Below are 13,041 nucleotides of genomic sequence, written 5' to 3' on the forward strand. Positions count from 1 at the left end.
CTGCAGCCGCTGCCCACCTCCCCGCCCGCCGAGCAGAGCCCCCGAGCTCCCGACGCCCTCTTCTCCAGTCCGCCGCAGTTCCGCCACTCGGGTGCGTTCCCTCCGTCGGTCGGGTTGGAGCTGGGCAGCGGGAGGGTGCTGTGTACTCGTCAGTAGGGTGCCGTGTTGGTTTTAAAAGCTTTTTCTGCCTTTGCGAGGTTTTTTGTTGTTCTGTAGTAGGATTACCTTATTATTGTTAATTAACATCACCTTGCTGCTACCAAAGCACTGAAAAATGTGTTTGTTTCGACTGAAATGCTGCGTTTGGACTCTATGCTTAAGTATCAGTGTGCTTTCAAAACGCTGTCGTGCTTTAAAGTCACTTCCTACAGCTTGTGGTTTTTCAGAAGAGATCAGAAGAGGAGGTGGCAGCAGGGCGGGGGGGTGATCGTCCACCTCTGTTCTGCCCTCCATCTAGAGTACTGTGTCTAGGTCTCGAGCACCCAGCAAAAAAAGGATGCAGAGCTGTTGGAGATGATCCAGAGGCAGGCCACAAAGATGATCAGAGGGCTGAAACACCTCTACAAGCTTGAGAGTTGGGCTTGTTCAGCCAGGAGAAAAGAGGGCTCTGAGGATACCTCATTATGGCCTTCTAGTACTTGAGAGCAGCTTACAAGCAGGAGGGAGGTTGACTTTCTACATAGTCTGATAGTGGTAGGAGAAGGGGGAATGGCTTTAAACTAAAAGAGAGGAGATTTAGGTTAGATGTTAGGCAGAAATCCTTTACTCAGAGGGCAGTGAGATGCTGACACAGCTGCCCAGAGAAGCTGTGGGTGCCCCATCTCTGGAGGCTGTCAAGGCCAGGTTGGGCCCTGGGCAGCTGAGTTGGTGGGGGGCAGCCCTGCACATGGCAGGGGGTGGGACTGGGTGGGCTTCAAGGTCTCTTTCAACCCAAGCCATTCTGTGATCTCTACAAAGGAAGATGCTCAGCAGACATGTGACATCACTGCTGTTCTGGTGTTAGCAGAGCACTGGAACTGATAACTGCTGTTCGTTTGATGGCAGCAGAATTAGAAGAATGAATCAGAAATATCCAGGCAGAATCTTAGTCCTGCTTGCAGTGTATAGCGATGGCTTGGTAGCCCTGATGAAGCACTCTCTTTGCAGCTATTCCTCTGGACTTCGATATCAGCTCACCGCTGACCTATGGCACGCCCAGCTCCCGGGTGGAAGGCACCCCGCGCAGCGGTGTGCGGGGGACACCTGTCAGGCAGCGGCCCGACCTCGGCTCTGTCCGCAAGGCCAGACAGGTTGATCTACACTCAGATGGGGTAGGTGGACGCTTCTGGTTTGTGTCTGACAGTTCCTTTCAGAGCAGCTTCCTGTATTTGTGTACATTTCATTTTTTTCTCTGCAGCAAGCTGAGGATCTGGCTGAGCAGTCCCTTGGACAAAGGCTTGTTATCTGGGGAACAGATGTTAATGTAGCCTCCTGCAAAGAAAAGTTCCAGGTAAGTTAGCAACATTTTTTTAAAATGAAAAGTTAGTTTGTCTTGCACACATTAGTTGGACTTCATACAAACTAAGAGTGTGTACATCTCAATTCATATTTTCCTGTTGTCCTTGACATCCAGAAATTTCTTCAGCGTTTCATTGATCCACTGGCAAAAGAGGATGAAGACATTGGATTGGATCTCAACCAGCCACGCTATATGCAACGACTTGAAGAGGTACTTCTAACATAGCAAAATGACATATGTTTGGGTTTTGATTTTTTTTTTTTTTTTTCTTATATGCTCTCAAGCTAAAAATTTATTCTCAAACATCTTGCAGATTAATATGGTGGGGGAACCATTTCTGAATGTAAACTGTGACCATCTAAGAGCGTTTGATGAAAATCTTTACAGGCAGCTCATCTGCTATCCTCAGGTGAAGTACTGCACTTGTTTACTGGCTATTAAGTGACTTTTTCATCTTTCTGTTTATGAACATTTTTGTTTAAATGTGGGGTTTTATTTTCTATGTTTAGCATCATTAATTCTTCATTTTATGTCTTATTTCATAGTAGTTAAAAGTTTTAGATCTTGTGATAGATATCTCCTGCACATAAAATTAGCTGTTAAACTGCATTGCACCGAGTGCTCCATCATTTCTTTTGCAACAGTTAAATAAATAAATCTGATTTAACAGTAAGTTGCCTGTTATGTAGGAAAATGCCAACTGTGTGTTCTTTTTTCTTTATTTTTTTTTACATCCCTGGCTGATCAGCGGCACTTTAAAATGTATTATGCAGAAATATTCTGTTAGGTTTGCGGCTTGTCAGTGCATGGTGGTTTTTTTCTGTTCTAAGCTTAACTGTTCCTACCAATTTTACACAGGAAGTTATCCCAACGTTTGACATGGCTGCCAATGAGATCTTTTTTGATCGCTATCCTGATTCCATATTAGAACATCAAATTCAAGTGCGGCCGTACAATGCACTGAAGACTAGGAATATGAGAAGCCTAAACCCTGAAGGTAAACTTCTAAATTGCCATGTTAGAAAACAATCTGGAGGATTTACATAAGTTGAATTCTAACACACAATTTATGTACAGACTACTGAAAACCAGACTCGTGGTCCACCCATACCAATGTCCTTCATTTTGCATAGGTCTGTTTTGGAATCAAATGCAGTAGAGTCCAAGTGGAAAACATATCTCTAAAGGAAGTCTATCTGTCATTAGCTACTACATTCTTACTTCTGCAAGAGTAGATGACTGTTTTGTATAAATACTTATATTAATATCATTATACCACATAGTTACGACAATTTTTGTTTTGTCTGTGACAAAATAGTGATATCTAACTGGATGTCCACTTCCGACTTGAAAACTAACAGGACGTAGATCTTCAAGTGTTATTTTAAATTTAAAGACTGTGATGTGATGACATAAGTATCTGTATTTTGTAGACATCGATCAACTTATCACCATCAGTGGTATGGTGATCAGGAGTTCCCAGTTAATTCCTGAGATGCAAGAAGCATTCTTTAAGTGCCAGGTCTGCGCATTCACCACAAGAGTAGAAATTGATCGTGGCAGGATTGCTGAACCATCAGTGTGCAAGAACTGTAACACAACGCACAGTATGGCTCTGATTCACAACAGATCCATGTTTTCTGACAAACAGATGGTATGTTGCACTTTGATATTGGCTAAAATGAAGCTTTTTTCCAGGTTTTGCTTCCTCTCTCCCTAATTTCATCAGGAGCATGAAAGTACACATCTAGAGAAGGAAGGTTTTGAAAACTGAGAAATATTTTTCTCCCTTTATCATATATGAAAGAATTTAGTGAGAGTGTAAGCCCATACATGGGGGAAGAAATACACTGAAAGCATTAAATGAAATGTATATACATCTTAATGTTTCTAAATGGAACTCTCTTTACTCACAGTATGCCCACTTATATCTGGACTAGATGAGCCTTTTCTATTAGCAACTTTTTAGCCATATCAATAATAATGAACAACTTTTTTGTTTTCACTGTCTTTTTTTTTTTATTAGTAATCATTTTTGTTGTTCGAGAGGAGTTGTTTTGTTCTTGATCAGTTTTCCTAATTAAAAATGATGCGGAAAGCTGTGATAATACACGATCTTGTACACCTTGTGTACAGTTTTCTTTTTTTGACATTAAACTTGGTTTGTTTTTCCTAGATCAAACTGCAGGAATCCCCTGAAGATATGCCCGCTGGACAAACACCTCATACAGTTGCACTGTTTGCTCACAATGACCTTGTTGATAAAGTTCAACCAGGTGATAGAGTTAATGTCACAGGTAAAATTCTTTGATTGTTTGTATCTTCCTTTTTAACTGAACTGTGGTAGTTTAACTAATGAGTTTAATCCATGAGTCCAATTGCTTGTGTTCAATTGCCAGACTCCTTAGACAAGGTAATGTGCATAAAACAAATTCTGTAAAGTAGAAATGTGTTCTGACTTGCATATTACTACCTAATATGCATATTATTTGCTTGTTTGTAGCAAATGTTTGTATTTGTTATGAGAAAGGCTTCCTTCTTTCCAGATGTTTGTGTGTCCCCTGTAGCTGTAATCTGTCATTTTCAGTCTTTTTGGGGGCATTTCAGATAATTGTGAGGCTTTGCTCAAAACTAAATTATCTAGGGAAACCAGAAAATGGGTTGGAAACAATTCCAAAGACTTTCAGTGAGTCATTTCACAGTTCCAGATGCATAGTTTTATGTGCCTATCTGAGATGAACCTGCAGGAGTGAACTGTTAAAAATGACAATGTGCTGGATAGGACCTGATGGGATGTACCCACAAGTGCTGAAGGAGCTGGCCAGTGTATCTGCATCTCCATTCAGTTATACTTGAAAGGCCACGGACACTGGGGGAAGATTGCTTAGGGTCTGGATGTCACTTCTATGGCAAGGAGGAGGACCAGGACAACTACAGGCCAGTCAACATCATCTTGTCCCTAAGGAAGGTATTTAATAAACCAGGTCACTGTTTAGCTATTCAGCCACCACCTTCCTGGGATGCACGTAGGGGTGTTGCCAGCAGGTCAAGGGAATTGATCCCTTCCCCTCTGCTCATCACTGGTAAGGACGCATTTGGAACGCTGGCTTTCCAATACACAAGAGACTTAGATATACTAATATGAATCTGGTGAAGGGATGTGATTTTGAGAACTGAAGACTGTCGTATGAGGAAAGGCTGAGATAGCTAGGACTGTTAAGCCTGGAGAAGGGTCAGGGTACCTACTGTGTAGTTATATCTGCTCAGTTATGAAGACAGGGAGAGATTCTTTGCAGTGGTGCTCAATGGTAACACATGAAGAAACGGGCACTTCTTTTTCCCTTCAGGAAATTCTAATAAAGCAAAAAGAGAAGGTGTTTTTTATTAATGCATGGATGGTCAAGCCTTGGAGTAGGTTGTCTAAAGAGGCTGTGGAGTCTCTACCCTTGGAGGTTATCAGAACATGTCACAGCTGTGTCAGCCTCCTCTAGCTGATTCCAGTTTGAGACCCTAGCTAGACCAGACAATCTGCAGAGGTACCTTCTGACCTTGATGATTCTGAATTCTGTGTTTCTGAGAATGCAGGTAAGAAGGAGACAGCCTCTTAAGTAGTTTCTGCAATCAGGAGACTGATAACATAGAATAAATAGGTCTTGTGGTATTTCAAATACATCTTAAAAAAGCAGTGTCTTAAAATAACTGTACTACTGCCCTTACAGATTAGATACATTATAAACCTGTTACTAAACTTGGCACTGTACAATCAATGAACATACAGATGTTATAGTTATGAGGTATACCAGAGAGCTTAGCTATGTAGTTATTATTACACCAAAGCAGAAAAGATAAGACACTTACCTGTATCCTGGGCTCACTTACGAAACTCCAGCAGAGTGGATCTCCAGAAGAGATCCTTTCCTACTGGTAGTCAGCTCTTAAATAGGTTTAGGAGAGGTGGAGCCAAGCTCCACCCCTTCCTGCAGCAGAGGTGAATTGCCTTCACCTGTGCTCCCATGACTGACTCATTGCTCGCCTCAGGTGATCAGACAGAGGTTCAGGCTGTGATTCAGCAGTTTCCATACAGGCACTTAGCTAAAAGGTTAAGTCTGGCTTCAGAGTTTGTTGGTTTTTGTTTTGTTTTTGTTTTTTTGTACCAGGACTTCCAAAGCACCGAGCCTTCAATTTTATTGTTTCAATATTACTTATGCATTTTCATTGTTGAGAACACTTTTGACAGGAATGGTGAACATGTACTCGCAAAAGAGTAGATGCAGACAACTTAAGTGTGTTCCATCATCTTCCAGGTGACTTACTGGTAGTGGGAAATAAAGTGATTAAAGTTGTTGGTTCATTTTGAATAGCTTTACTTCGCAAAGGAAAAACAAAGATATCAGTTTGAGAGTTAATATGTTTCTTTTATCTAATGCTGTCATTAATTGCATTTAGGTATCTACAGGGCAGTCCCAATTCGAGTTAATCCGAGGGTCAGTGTTGTAAAATCTGTCTATAAAACCCACATTGATGTCATACATTATCGCAAGACTGATTCAAAACGCCTGCATGGTGTTGATGAGGAAACGGAGCAAAAAATGTTTACAGAGGAACGTGTGGCACTTCTAAAAGAGCTATCTACCAAAGCAGACATATATGAGAGACTTTCTTCAGCACTGGCCCCAAGTATCTATGAGCATGAAGATATTAAAAAGGTAAAATGACTTCTGTATTTTGCTTGTAAAACATTTCTGAAGTGCAAGTACACTTAATTATTTGCTATAGAAATGAGACTTCAAAATATTAAACTGAAAAGAAAAAAAACAACCAAAACAATCCTGGATCTCAAGCAGTCTTAAAATTATGAACTTGTCAGGATAGAGTTGGTTATTATTGTTTTCAGGACTCAATCCAAGGGAAGATGTTGAAAAGGTAGGAAGACAGCAGAACTGGGAAAACAAACCACAGTCAATAGTGGTGTCTCAAGGTATAATAAGGGACTGCAACTCTTTTAAACTGACATATTTTTCTTCATAGACATGTGCATTATCAGAGTTTATGGGCTGCTGAGATTGCAAGCAGTTTAAATTCAAGGCAACAATTTTCTCCTGATATGCACATACTGTCTTTTCTATTTTTTATTATCTCCTTATAAAAGTAATACAGTGTATCAGGTGTATGCTGCTAGGTATAATTGAGGAAAGCTAGGGAACCTTCACTGAGGGACATTGTTCACAGCAACATTCCAGACTTCTTTCTTTAATACTTACAAGTGCCTGAGAACTAATATGAATAAGTTGTTCCGTGCCTTTATTGTAAGGTTTCTGTGCTGAAAGAAATTTCAATAATTCTAGCTTACTCATAAGCTTAAAAGCCTATGTTTATACTAAAAATTTCAATACTTTTCAGTGTTAGATATTAATTGCTTCTGTTTCCTTGCTAATGCTGTAGTTGTAGACTTTCTTTGGGAAGTAGAAAGGAGAAAATACTGGCAAATTCCAAATAAATAAAAGCCTTAAACACTTAATTTATGTGCATCTAAAGAACTTCGTGTTATTTTGTGAATATCTTCTTAAAAGAAAATGCTTGATTTTTGTCTTGAATAAAAAGCAGTTTGTTTATTTTTTTGATGCTACAGGAGAGGTAATAATACTGTGGTCCTAGATTAAGTATAGCCTCAGCGTAAGTAATAGTCTGTTCTGGCCTTCCAATTATCTGCAGAATTGGCTACTGAAATTGGAAGCTGTGTTGTCCCTAATAGTATAACTGTATGTTTGTAATTAACTTGAAGATATCTAAAAAGGAAGAACCCTTTCTTTACAATGAAAGCTTTCTTTCTTATCAGTTATTTTTAGCCATTTCAGTTCGATAGATAGTTGAATGCAACAGTTCATTTGGCTCTGTTAACTATACAGGAGCTGATATTTTGACTTTAGAGAGCATGTTTGGTTTTTTTACTAGGGTATTCTACTTCAGCTCTTTGGAGGATCAAGAAAGGATTTCACTCACACAGGAAGAGGCAACTTCCGTGCAGAGATCAACATTCTTCTCTGCGGTGATCCTGGCACTAGTAAATCCCAGCTGCTCCAGTATGTGTATAACCTGGTTCCTCGAGGCCAGTATACCTCTGGGAAAGGCTCAAGTGCAGTTGGTCTTACTGCATATGTGATGAAGGATCCAGAAACTCGGCAGCTGGTTCTTCAGACAGGCGCTTTAGTACTCAGTGATAATGGAATTTGCTGCATTGATGAGTTTGATAAAATGAATGAAAGCACAAGATCAGTGCTTCATGAAGTAATGGAACAACAGACTCTCTCCATTGCAAAGGTTGGTGTCTGCTTAATTCCAAGTTGCTCTAAGCATCAGCTCAGGGCAGATGAAGCCAAGAAGTTACCAGAACCAGGCTTCGTACTTTCCTAGTATTGTCAGTGGATCAATCCTAAATTATGTAATATCTTGTTCTTATGTACATATGGCTATCCTTGCATAAACTATTATTTCCAGATGCTTTTCTTCTTGCTTTACCCTAGAAGTCTTCTGCAATGAATTTTTTGATTATGAAACCCATTAAATAACACTGATCTTAGGAAGGTTCTGAATCCAGAACTGCTTTTTCATTTTAACAGGCTGGAATCATTTGTCAACTGAACGCCCGAACATCTATTCTAGCAGCAGCTAACCCTATAGAATCACAATGGAATCCAAAAAAGACTACTATTGAAAACATACAGCTTCCTCACACACTGTTATCAAGGTACTGAACACCTCCTCACATATCTCATTTTTTTACGTGTTGTGAGAAAGATTCAGTATGGCAGAATCAGAATTGCAACTTCTGCATGAGTGGAGAACTGCCTTCTAGCATATTCATCTTGAACAGAAGATCTGATTAAATCTGTAGATATTTATTTTTGTTTTTGTTGTATTCTTTTGTTGGCTTTTTTTTTTTCCTTCCCCCTTTGTATCAGGATCATCCTCCAGAGGAGTTACCCTGAAGCTTACAGTAGTTGGTAACTTGAACGGAAACCCAGCATGATTTTCATAACCCTGTATAAGTTTGAAGTGAAACACTGATGATTAGGGAACTTGCACTGGATGTGGTGTACTCTATAAAGTTCTGTGCCTGCTTGTTTTCATCCTGTGAAATTCAGTCAGGGAGGGGGCAGAGGTAGCCTTGCACAGTGGCTGTTAAAACAGCATTTAGCGTCTGCTGATGTAAAATTAAACTGTGTATATTACGTACTATAACTGTGAGGAGATCCTACACTAATTTAAAGTGTGTGGATGGTATGCTGGATATTCTGAGAACACCATTTATAGTTTAGAATTCAATGAAAGGTCACTGACAGTAACAGGTAAGTACCTTAGTTGGGATATACTGAAGGAAACTAGGTTTGAGCATGTCTCGTTTCTGCCATTTATTGGATTTAAGCTTTTGAAAATACACGACTGGCTAGCTATAGAAAATTATTATTTGCAGTTATCTACAATGTTACCTACTGTTTGCAAAACTATTATGTAAACTTTTTTTAATTTAGGTATAAACTCCAGATATTTTGTATTTATTTTAAATGCATATACATCTATATGCATGTAGTGAATAGCTATGCACTCTGATTGCTGCTGCTTTCCAGGGCTATAGCTCTTACAGTAAGTTTGTCCTTTGTTATTTGTTTAAAACTCCCGAATAAAAAGACTGTCAGCTTTGAACTGAATTTCACAGAATGTATCTTCTCTTCAAAGTGCATATGTTGAAAGCAAATCTAAACTGATCTGAGGGTTGGACTTGATCTCTCCAGGTCTTCCACCAGCTGCGTTTAAAAGAGTTTGAGGAAAAATACTTTCAGTTTAAAAGCACCTTCCATTTATAGTAGCATCTCCTAATTCTAATTGTGAAGTGGAAAAACCATAAAAGAAGCGACTCTAAATTGCAGGAAAGTATACACGTTCATATTTGATTCTTATCCCATTCAGATTTGACTTGATCTTTTTAATGTTGGACCCACGTGATGAAGCGTATGACAGACGTCTTGCTCGCCACTTAGTTTCACTGTACTATCAAAGTGAAGAAAGGCTGGAGGAGGAGTACATGGACATGGCAGTACTGAGGGATTACATTGCCTTTGCTCGTGGTTATATAAATCCCAGGTTAAGTGAGGAAGCAAGCCAAGCCCTTATTGAGGTAAAGTAACTGCTGTTGAGAATGTTCCAAGTCTTTGTTGACTTCTCAGAAAGGGCAAGATGCTCAACTATTTCTGTTTCCTACCTATCAAAACCTCTAAAAATCACAAGCTTTTAAAAGGAAAGAGGGAAGTACTATGAAAGTAATTCTGTATGTAATCCTGAGGTAACTTTTTGAGGCATTGGCTTGATTTTATCATGTTTGAAGCATGTGGCTTTCCACAGTTGCTGATAGATGGGGATAAAAAAGACTTGTAAATTAGGGCAGTAACGGGATTTACTGAAATAGTTAATGCCTGTCTTGTTTTCAGGCATATGTGGACATGAGGAAGATTGGAAGTGGCAGGGGAATGGTTTCTGCATATCCTCGGCAACTCGAATCTCTGATCCGACTGGCAGAAGCCCATGCTAAAGTACGCTTTTCTGAGAAAGTTGAAACCGTTGATGTAGAAGAAGCAAAACGCCTCCATCGGGAAGCTCTGAAGCAGTCTGCTACTGACCCAAGGACTGGCATTGTGGACATATCCATCCTCACTACAGGTTTGTGTTTTTGTAGGGATAAAACAGATGTTTTGGGGCTTTCGTCACTTTTTAAATGTAATTTAACCTGTCCTCTCTAACTTAGTACTACAAGGTGATTATTTTCTTGTTAAAAGGAATGAGCGCAACCGCTCGTAAGCGGAAAGAGGAGTTGGCTCAAGCCTTGAAGAAGCTTATCCAGTCCAAGGGTAAAACACCAGCTTTGAAGTATCAGCAGCTTTTTGAGGATCTCCGAGCACAGTCTGACACAGTAAGCTTCCTGCTTTTTTGTTTCCTCCTTTTTTTTACAGTCTCATTAATATAAAAGCATTGTATTTTTACAGATCAACATAAACTCTGCCTCAAATTGCATTGTTAATTTGACTGGAAAGCCAGTTCCACTGTGTAAGCTTTGATTTCTGAATCTTTGTCACTTTGGAAGGCAGGAAAAAAACAACTCAGCTATGGAGTTTCTAAATTGCAGAACATATTCAAATTTATGGGAAGGGAAGGAACCTTGATAAGAGAAGTGATAGGAAATAAAGTATTTTGGTTGGTTTTGTTTGTTTCCCTCCATCTTTACTTGATTTTTCTCTTCTCTTTTAGGCTGTCACTAAAGAGATGTTTGAGGAAGCACTTCGTGCCTTGGCTGATGATGACTTCTTGACTGTGACTGGAAAAACTGTTAGATTGCTGTAAGGATTGTCCTTCCTCGCAAGCCAGCTGTGGCTTTTACTTTGTCTTCTGTACAGTGCTGCCAGCTTGCAAGATCTTCAAGTTTTGGGACTATCATTTGCTGTAAGTGCCAATTAATCTCTTGTGCTGATAGAGTAGTAACCATTATGAAGGTCCAAAACGCTTTAAGCAATGCTATTTACATTTGAGAAAATGTAATTACTAGTATTTTATTGCTGTGTTTTTATGTTTTGTAGAACATGCTAACATCACTGTATGCGTTTCCAATGAAATTGTAAAAATTCATCATAAATGACTGATAAATGCAGTTGGACTTTGCTGTTATCTGTAATAAAGTTATTTGATTTAAAAGCCTACATGCATATCTTGTGATAAACAGTTTTCAATCTAGAATTTCTGATTTCTGCTGGAAAGCTTTGAGAGCATGAAAGTTGGTGGGGATTTTTTTGTTTTTGTTTTTTGTTTTTTTAAACCTAACTTGTGTACTTTTGTGCTAGTATCTGCAAGATTAAAAGAAAAAGGCAAGTATCTTCTACTTGAAACTGAAGTTTCTTAATGTAATCTTAATTATGACTGGCTAAATTAAGATACCACAAGGCATTACAGTAAGGATAGGTAAGTCCTGAAAGAACAAGGTTACAGTATTGCGTGGCTGGAGAATCTTCTGTTTTGGCTGGGTAGATATATATATGCACTCAGCCATTGTATGTCAATCATGGCTACAGTTCAAACAGCTGAACTAACAGAAGAGTTGTCTTAATTTACTTCAGTGCAGACAGCACTATGCTCATCTCAACTGCATGCTTAACTATTTCAGGTTAAAAGGGTTGAAATAAGTACTCCTGCGCTATACCACTGCTTCCAACAGAGATCACGTGAATTTATATGATTTGAAAAGGGGCACCTTACAACCTAACTTTTCTTGCTACTGGTTTGTTAGGAGCAAAATACAGTTTGCTTCACTGTAGCTGAACTTTCAAGGATTTGCTTTCAGTGCAAAGGAGCAACTTTGTTTCTATCCAAGTTAAAAATGTAATGGATGTCAGAAGCGTCAATTTAATAAAATTCCAAACTCCTTTAAATGCTGGAGTCAGATTCTCTAATGTCATCTGGTCTTATGGGATCTTATTTCATTTTCTGCCATTTTACTAGCTATGTATTTTACTTCAAAAGTATTCTTATGCCTTCTCATTTCTCTTATGTAACATACCTTTATTTTAGTTGCCTTTTACATCAGACTGAGTTCTAAACAGTTCTCACTTAAGTTTTGAAAGCTATGGCATGCATAATTTATATTTCTTAATCCATAAAATACTACACAACTTTACAAACCTTTCTTCCTTCCCTTTGTCAGTCGAAACAGCACAGTGACATTTCATTAATTATGCTTCCTAGTTCTTGAATGTTTTTTTTCTTTTAGAGACATGCACAAACAAAGCCCAGAGATTCTAATATAGTAATGCATCTGGCTTACAGCATCAATGTACTCAAGTTAAAATTGCTTGCCAGTATGGAAACTGTTCCTGTGGAACACAAACTGAGCTGTTTATCTGATTCCAAATGTAAATTGAATTGTTTATCCACAAAATGAAGTCTTCTAGGAAATGGAAGAAAGGAATAAATAGTTCTGTGTAAACCAGATTTCAGCTCCTTTTAGAAGTCTGTTCATCTTTATTTAAAAAAAAAAGAAAAAAAACTAATCAAGTGACTCTTAAAGCTTGTAGGTAGTAGTTAACAGAACTCATTTTCAGGGTTAGTTGAATTTGTTTTAATTAGCAAGGAGAGCAAGTGCCCCTTCATAGTTAGGTAGACACTGAATGGAAATGCTTGTAAATGGTCTTGGTTAGGGAAAAACTGATTTCCAAATCTGAAACACTCCCATAACATGAAATGTACAGAAAGCACAAGGAAGACTTAAATCATTTGCTTAGCAAATTTGTGAATATTTTCTTTACTCTATGCAATGAATATATCCTAAGTTGCTGCTTTATTTATCCTGTGCTGTTAACAGTTAAACTCATTTAAACCCAAGTCATTTGAAGATTTGAATGTACAACTGGGGAAAATAGCATGCCCCAAACTTGATATTCTTAACATTAGAAACATCTTCTGTACATCCTACAGAAATGTAAAAAAGTAGTAAGCCTGTTGGCAGA

At 38.7% G+C, this 13,041-nt stretch overlaps 1 protein-coding gene across 1 annotated transcript in view; it reads left to right on the forward strand.

Annotated features, from left to right (window-relative positions):
- The window catches only part of MCM4 (minichromosome maintenance complex component 4), a 12,652-nt gene extending 685 nt beyond the window's left edge, over window positions 1-11,967 (forward strand). Inside the window, exons 2-16 of the mRNA XM_019614343.2 lie at window positions 7-91; window positions 1,147-1,310; window positions 1,397-1,489; window positions 1,613-1,708; window positions 1,812-1,907; window positions 2,357-2,495; window positions 2,932-3,152; window positions 3,675-3,795; window positions 5,945-6,204; window positions 7,451-7,816; window positions 8,116-8,243; window positions 9,464-9,671; window positions 9,982-10,210; window positions 10,327-10,460; window positions 10,796-11,967. Coding sequence (XP_019469888.2) covers window positions 7-91; window positions 1,147-1,310; window positions 1,397-1,489; window positions 1,613-1,708; window positions 1,812-1,907; window positions 2,357-2,495; window positions 2,932-3,152; window positions 3,675-3,795; window positions 5,945-6,204; window positions 7,451-7,816; window positions 8,116-8,243; window positions 9,464-9,671; window positions 9,982-10,210; window positions 10,327-10,460; window positions 10,796-10,888 — 2,433 coding nt within the window. The 3' untranslated portion in view covers window positions 10,889-11,967. The remainder of the gene's footprint in view (window positions 1-6; window positions 92-1,146; window positions 1,311-1,396; window positions 1,490-1,612; window positions 1,709-1,811; window positions 1,908-2,356; window positions 2,496-2,931; window positions 3,153-3,674; window positions 3,796-5,944; window positions 6,205-7,450; window positions 7,817-8,115; window positions 8,244-9,463; window positions 9,672-9,981; window positions 10,211-10,326; window positions 10,461-10,795) is intronic.
- Window positions 11,968-13,041: the final 1,074 nt, after the last annotated feature.

The sequence above is a fragment of the Meleagris gallopavo genome, chromosome 3 (assembly GCF_000146605.3).
Source record: "Meleagris gallopavo isolate NT-WF06-2002-E0010 breed Aviagen turkey brand Nicholas breeding stock chromosome 3, Turkey_5.1, whole genome shotgun sequence".
Classification (NCBI taxonomy): Eukaryota; Metazoa; Chordata; class Aves; order Galliformes; family Phasianidae; genus Meleagris; species Meleagris gallopavo.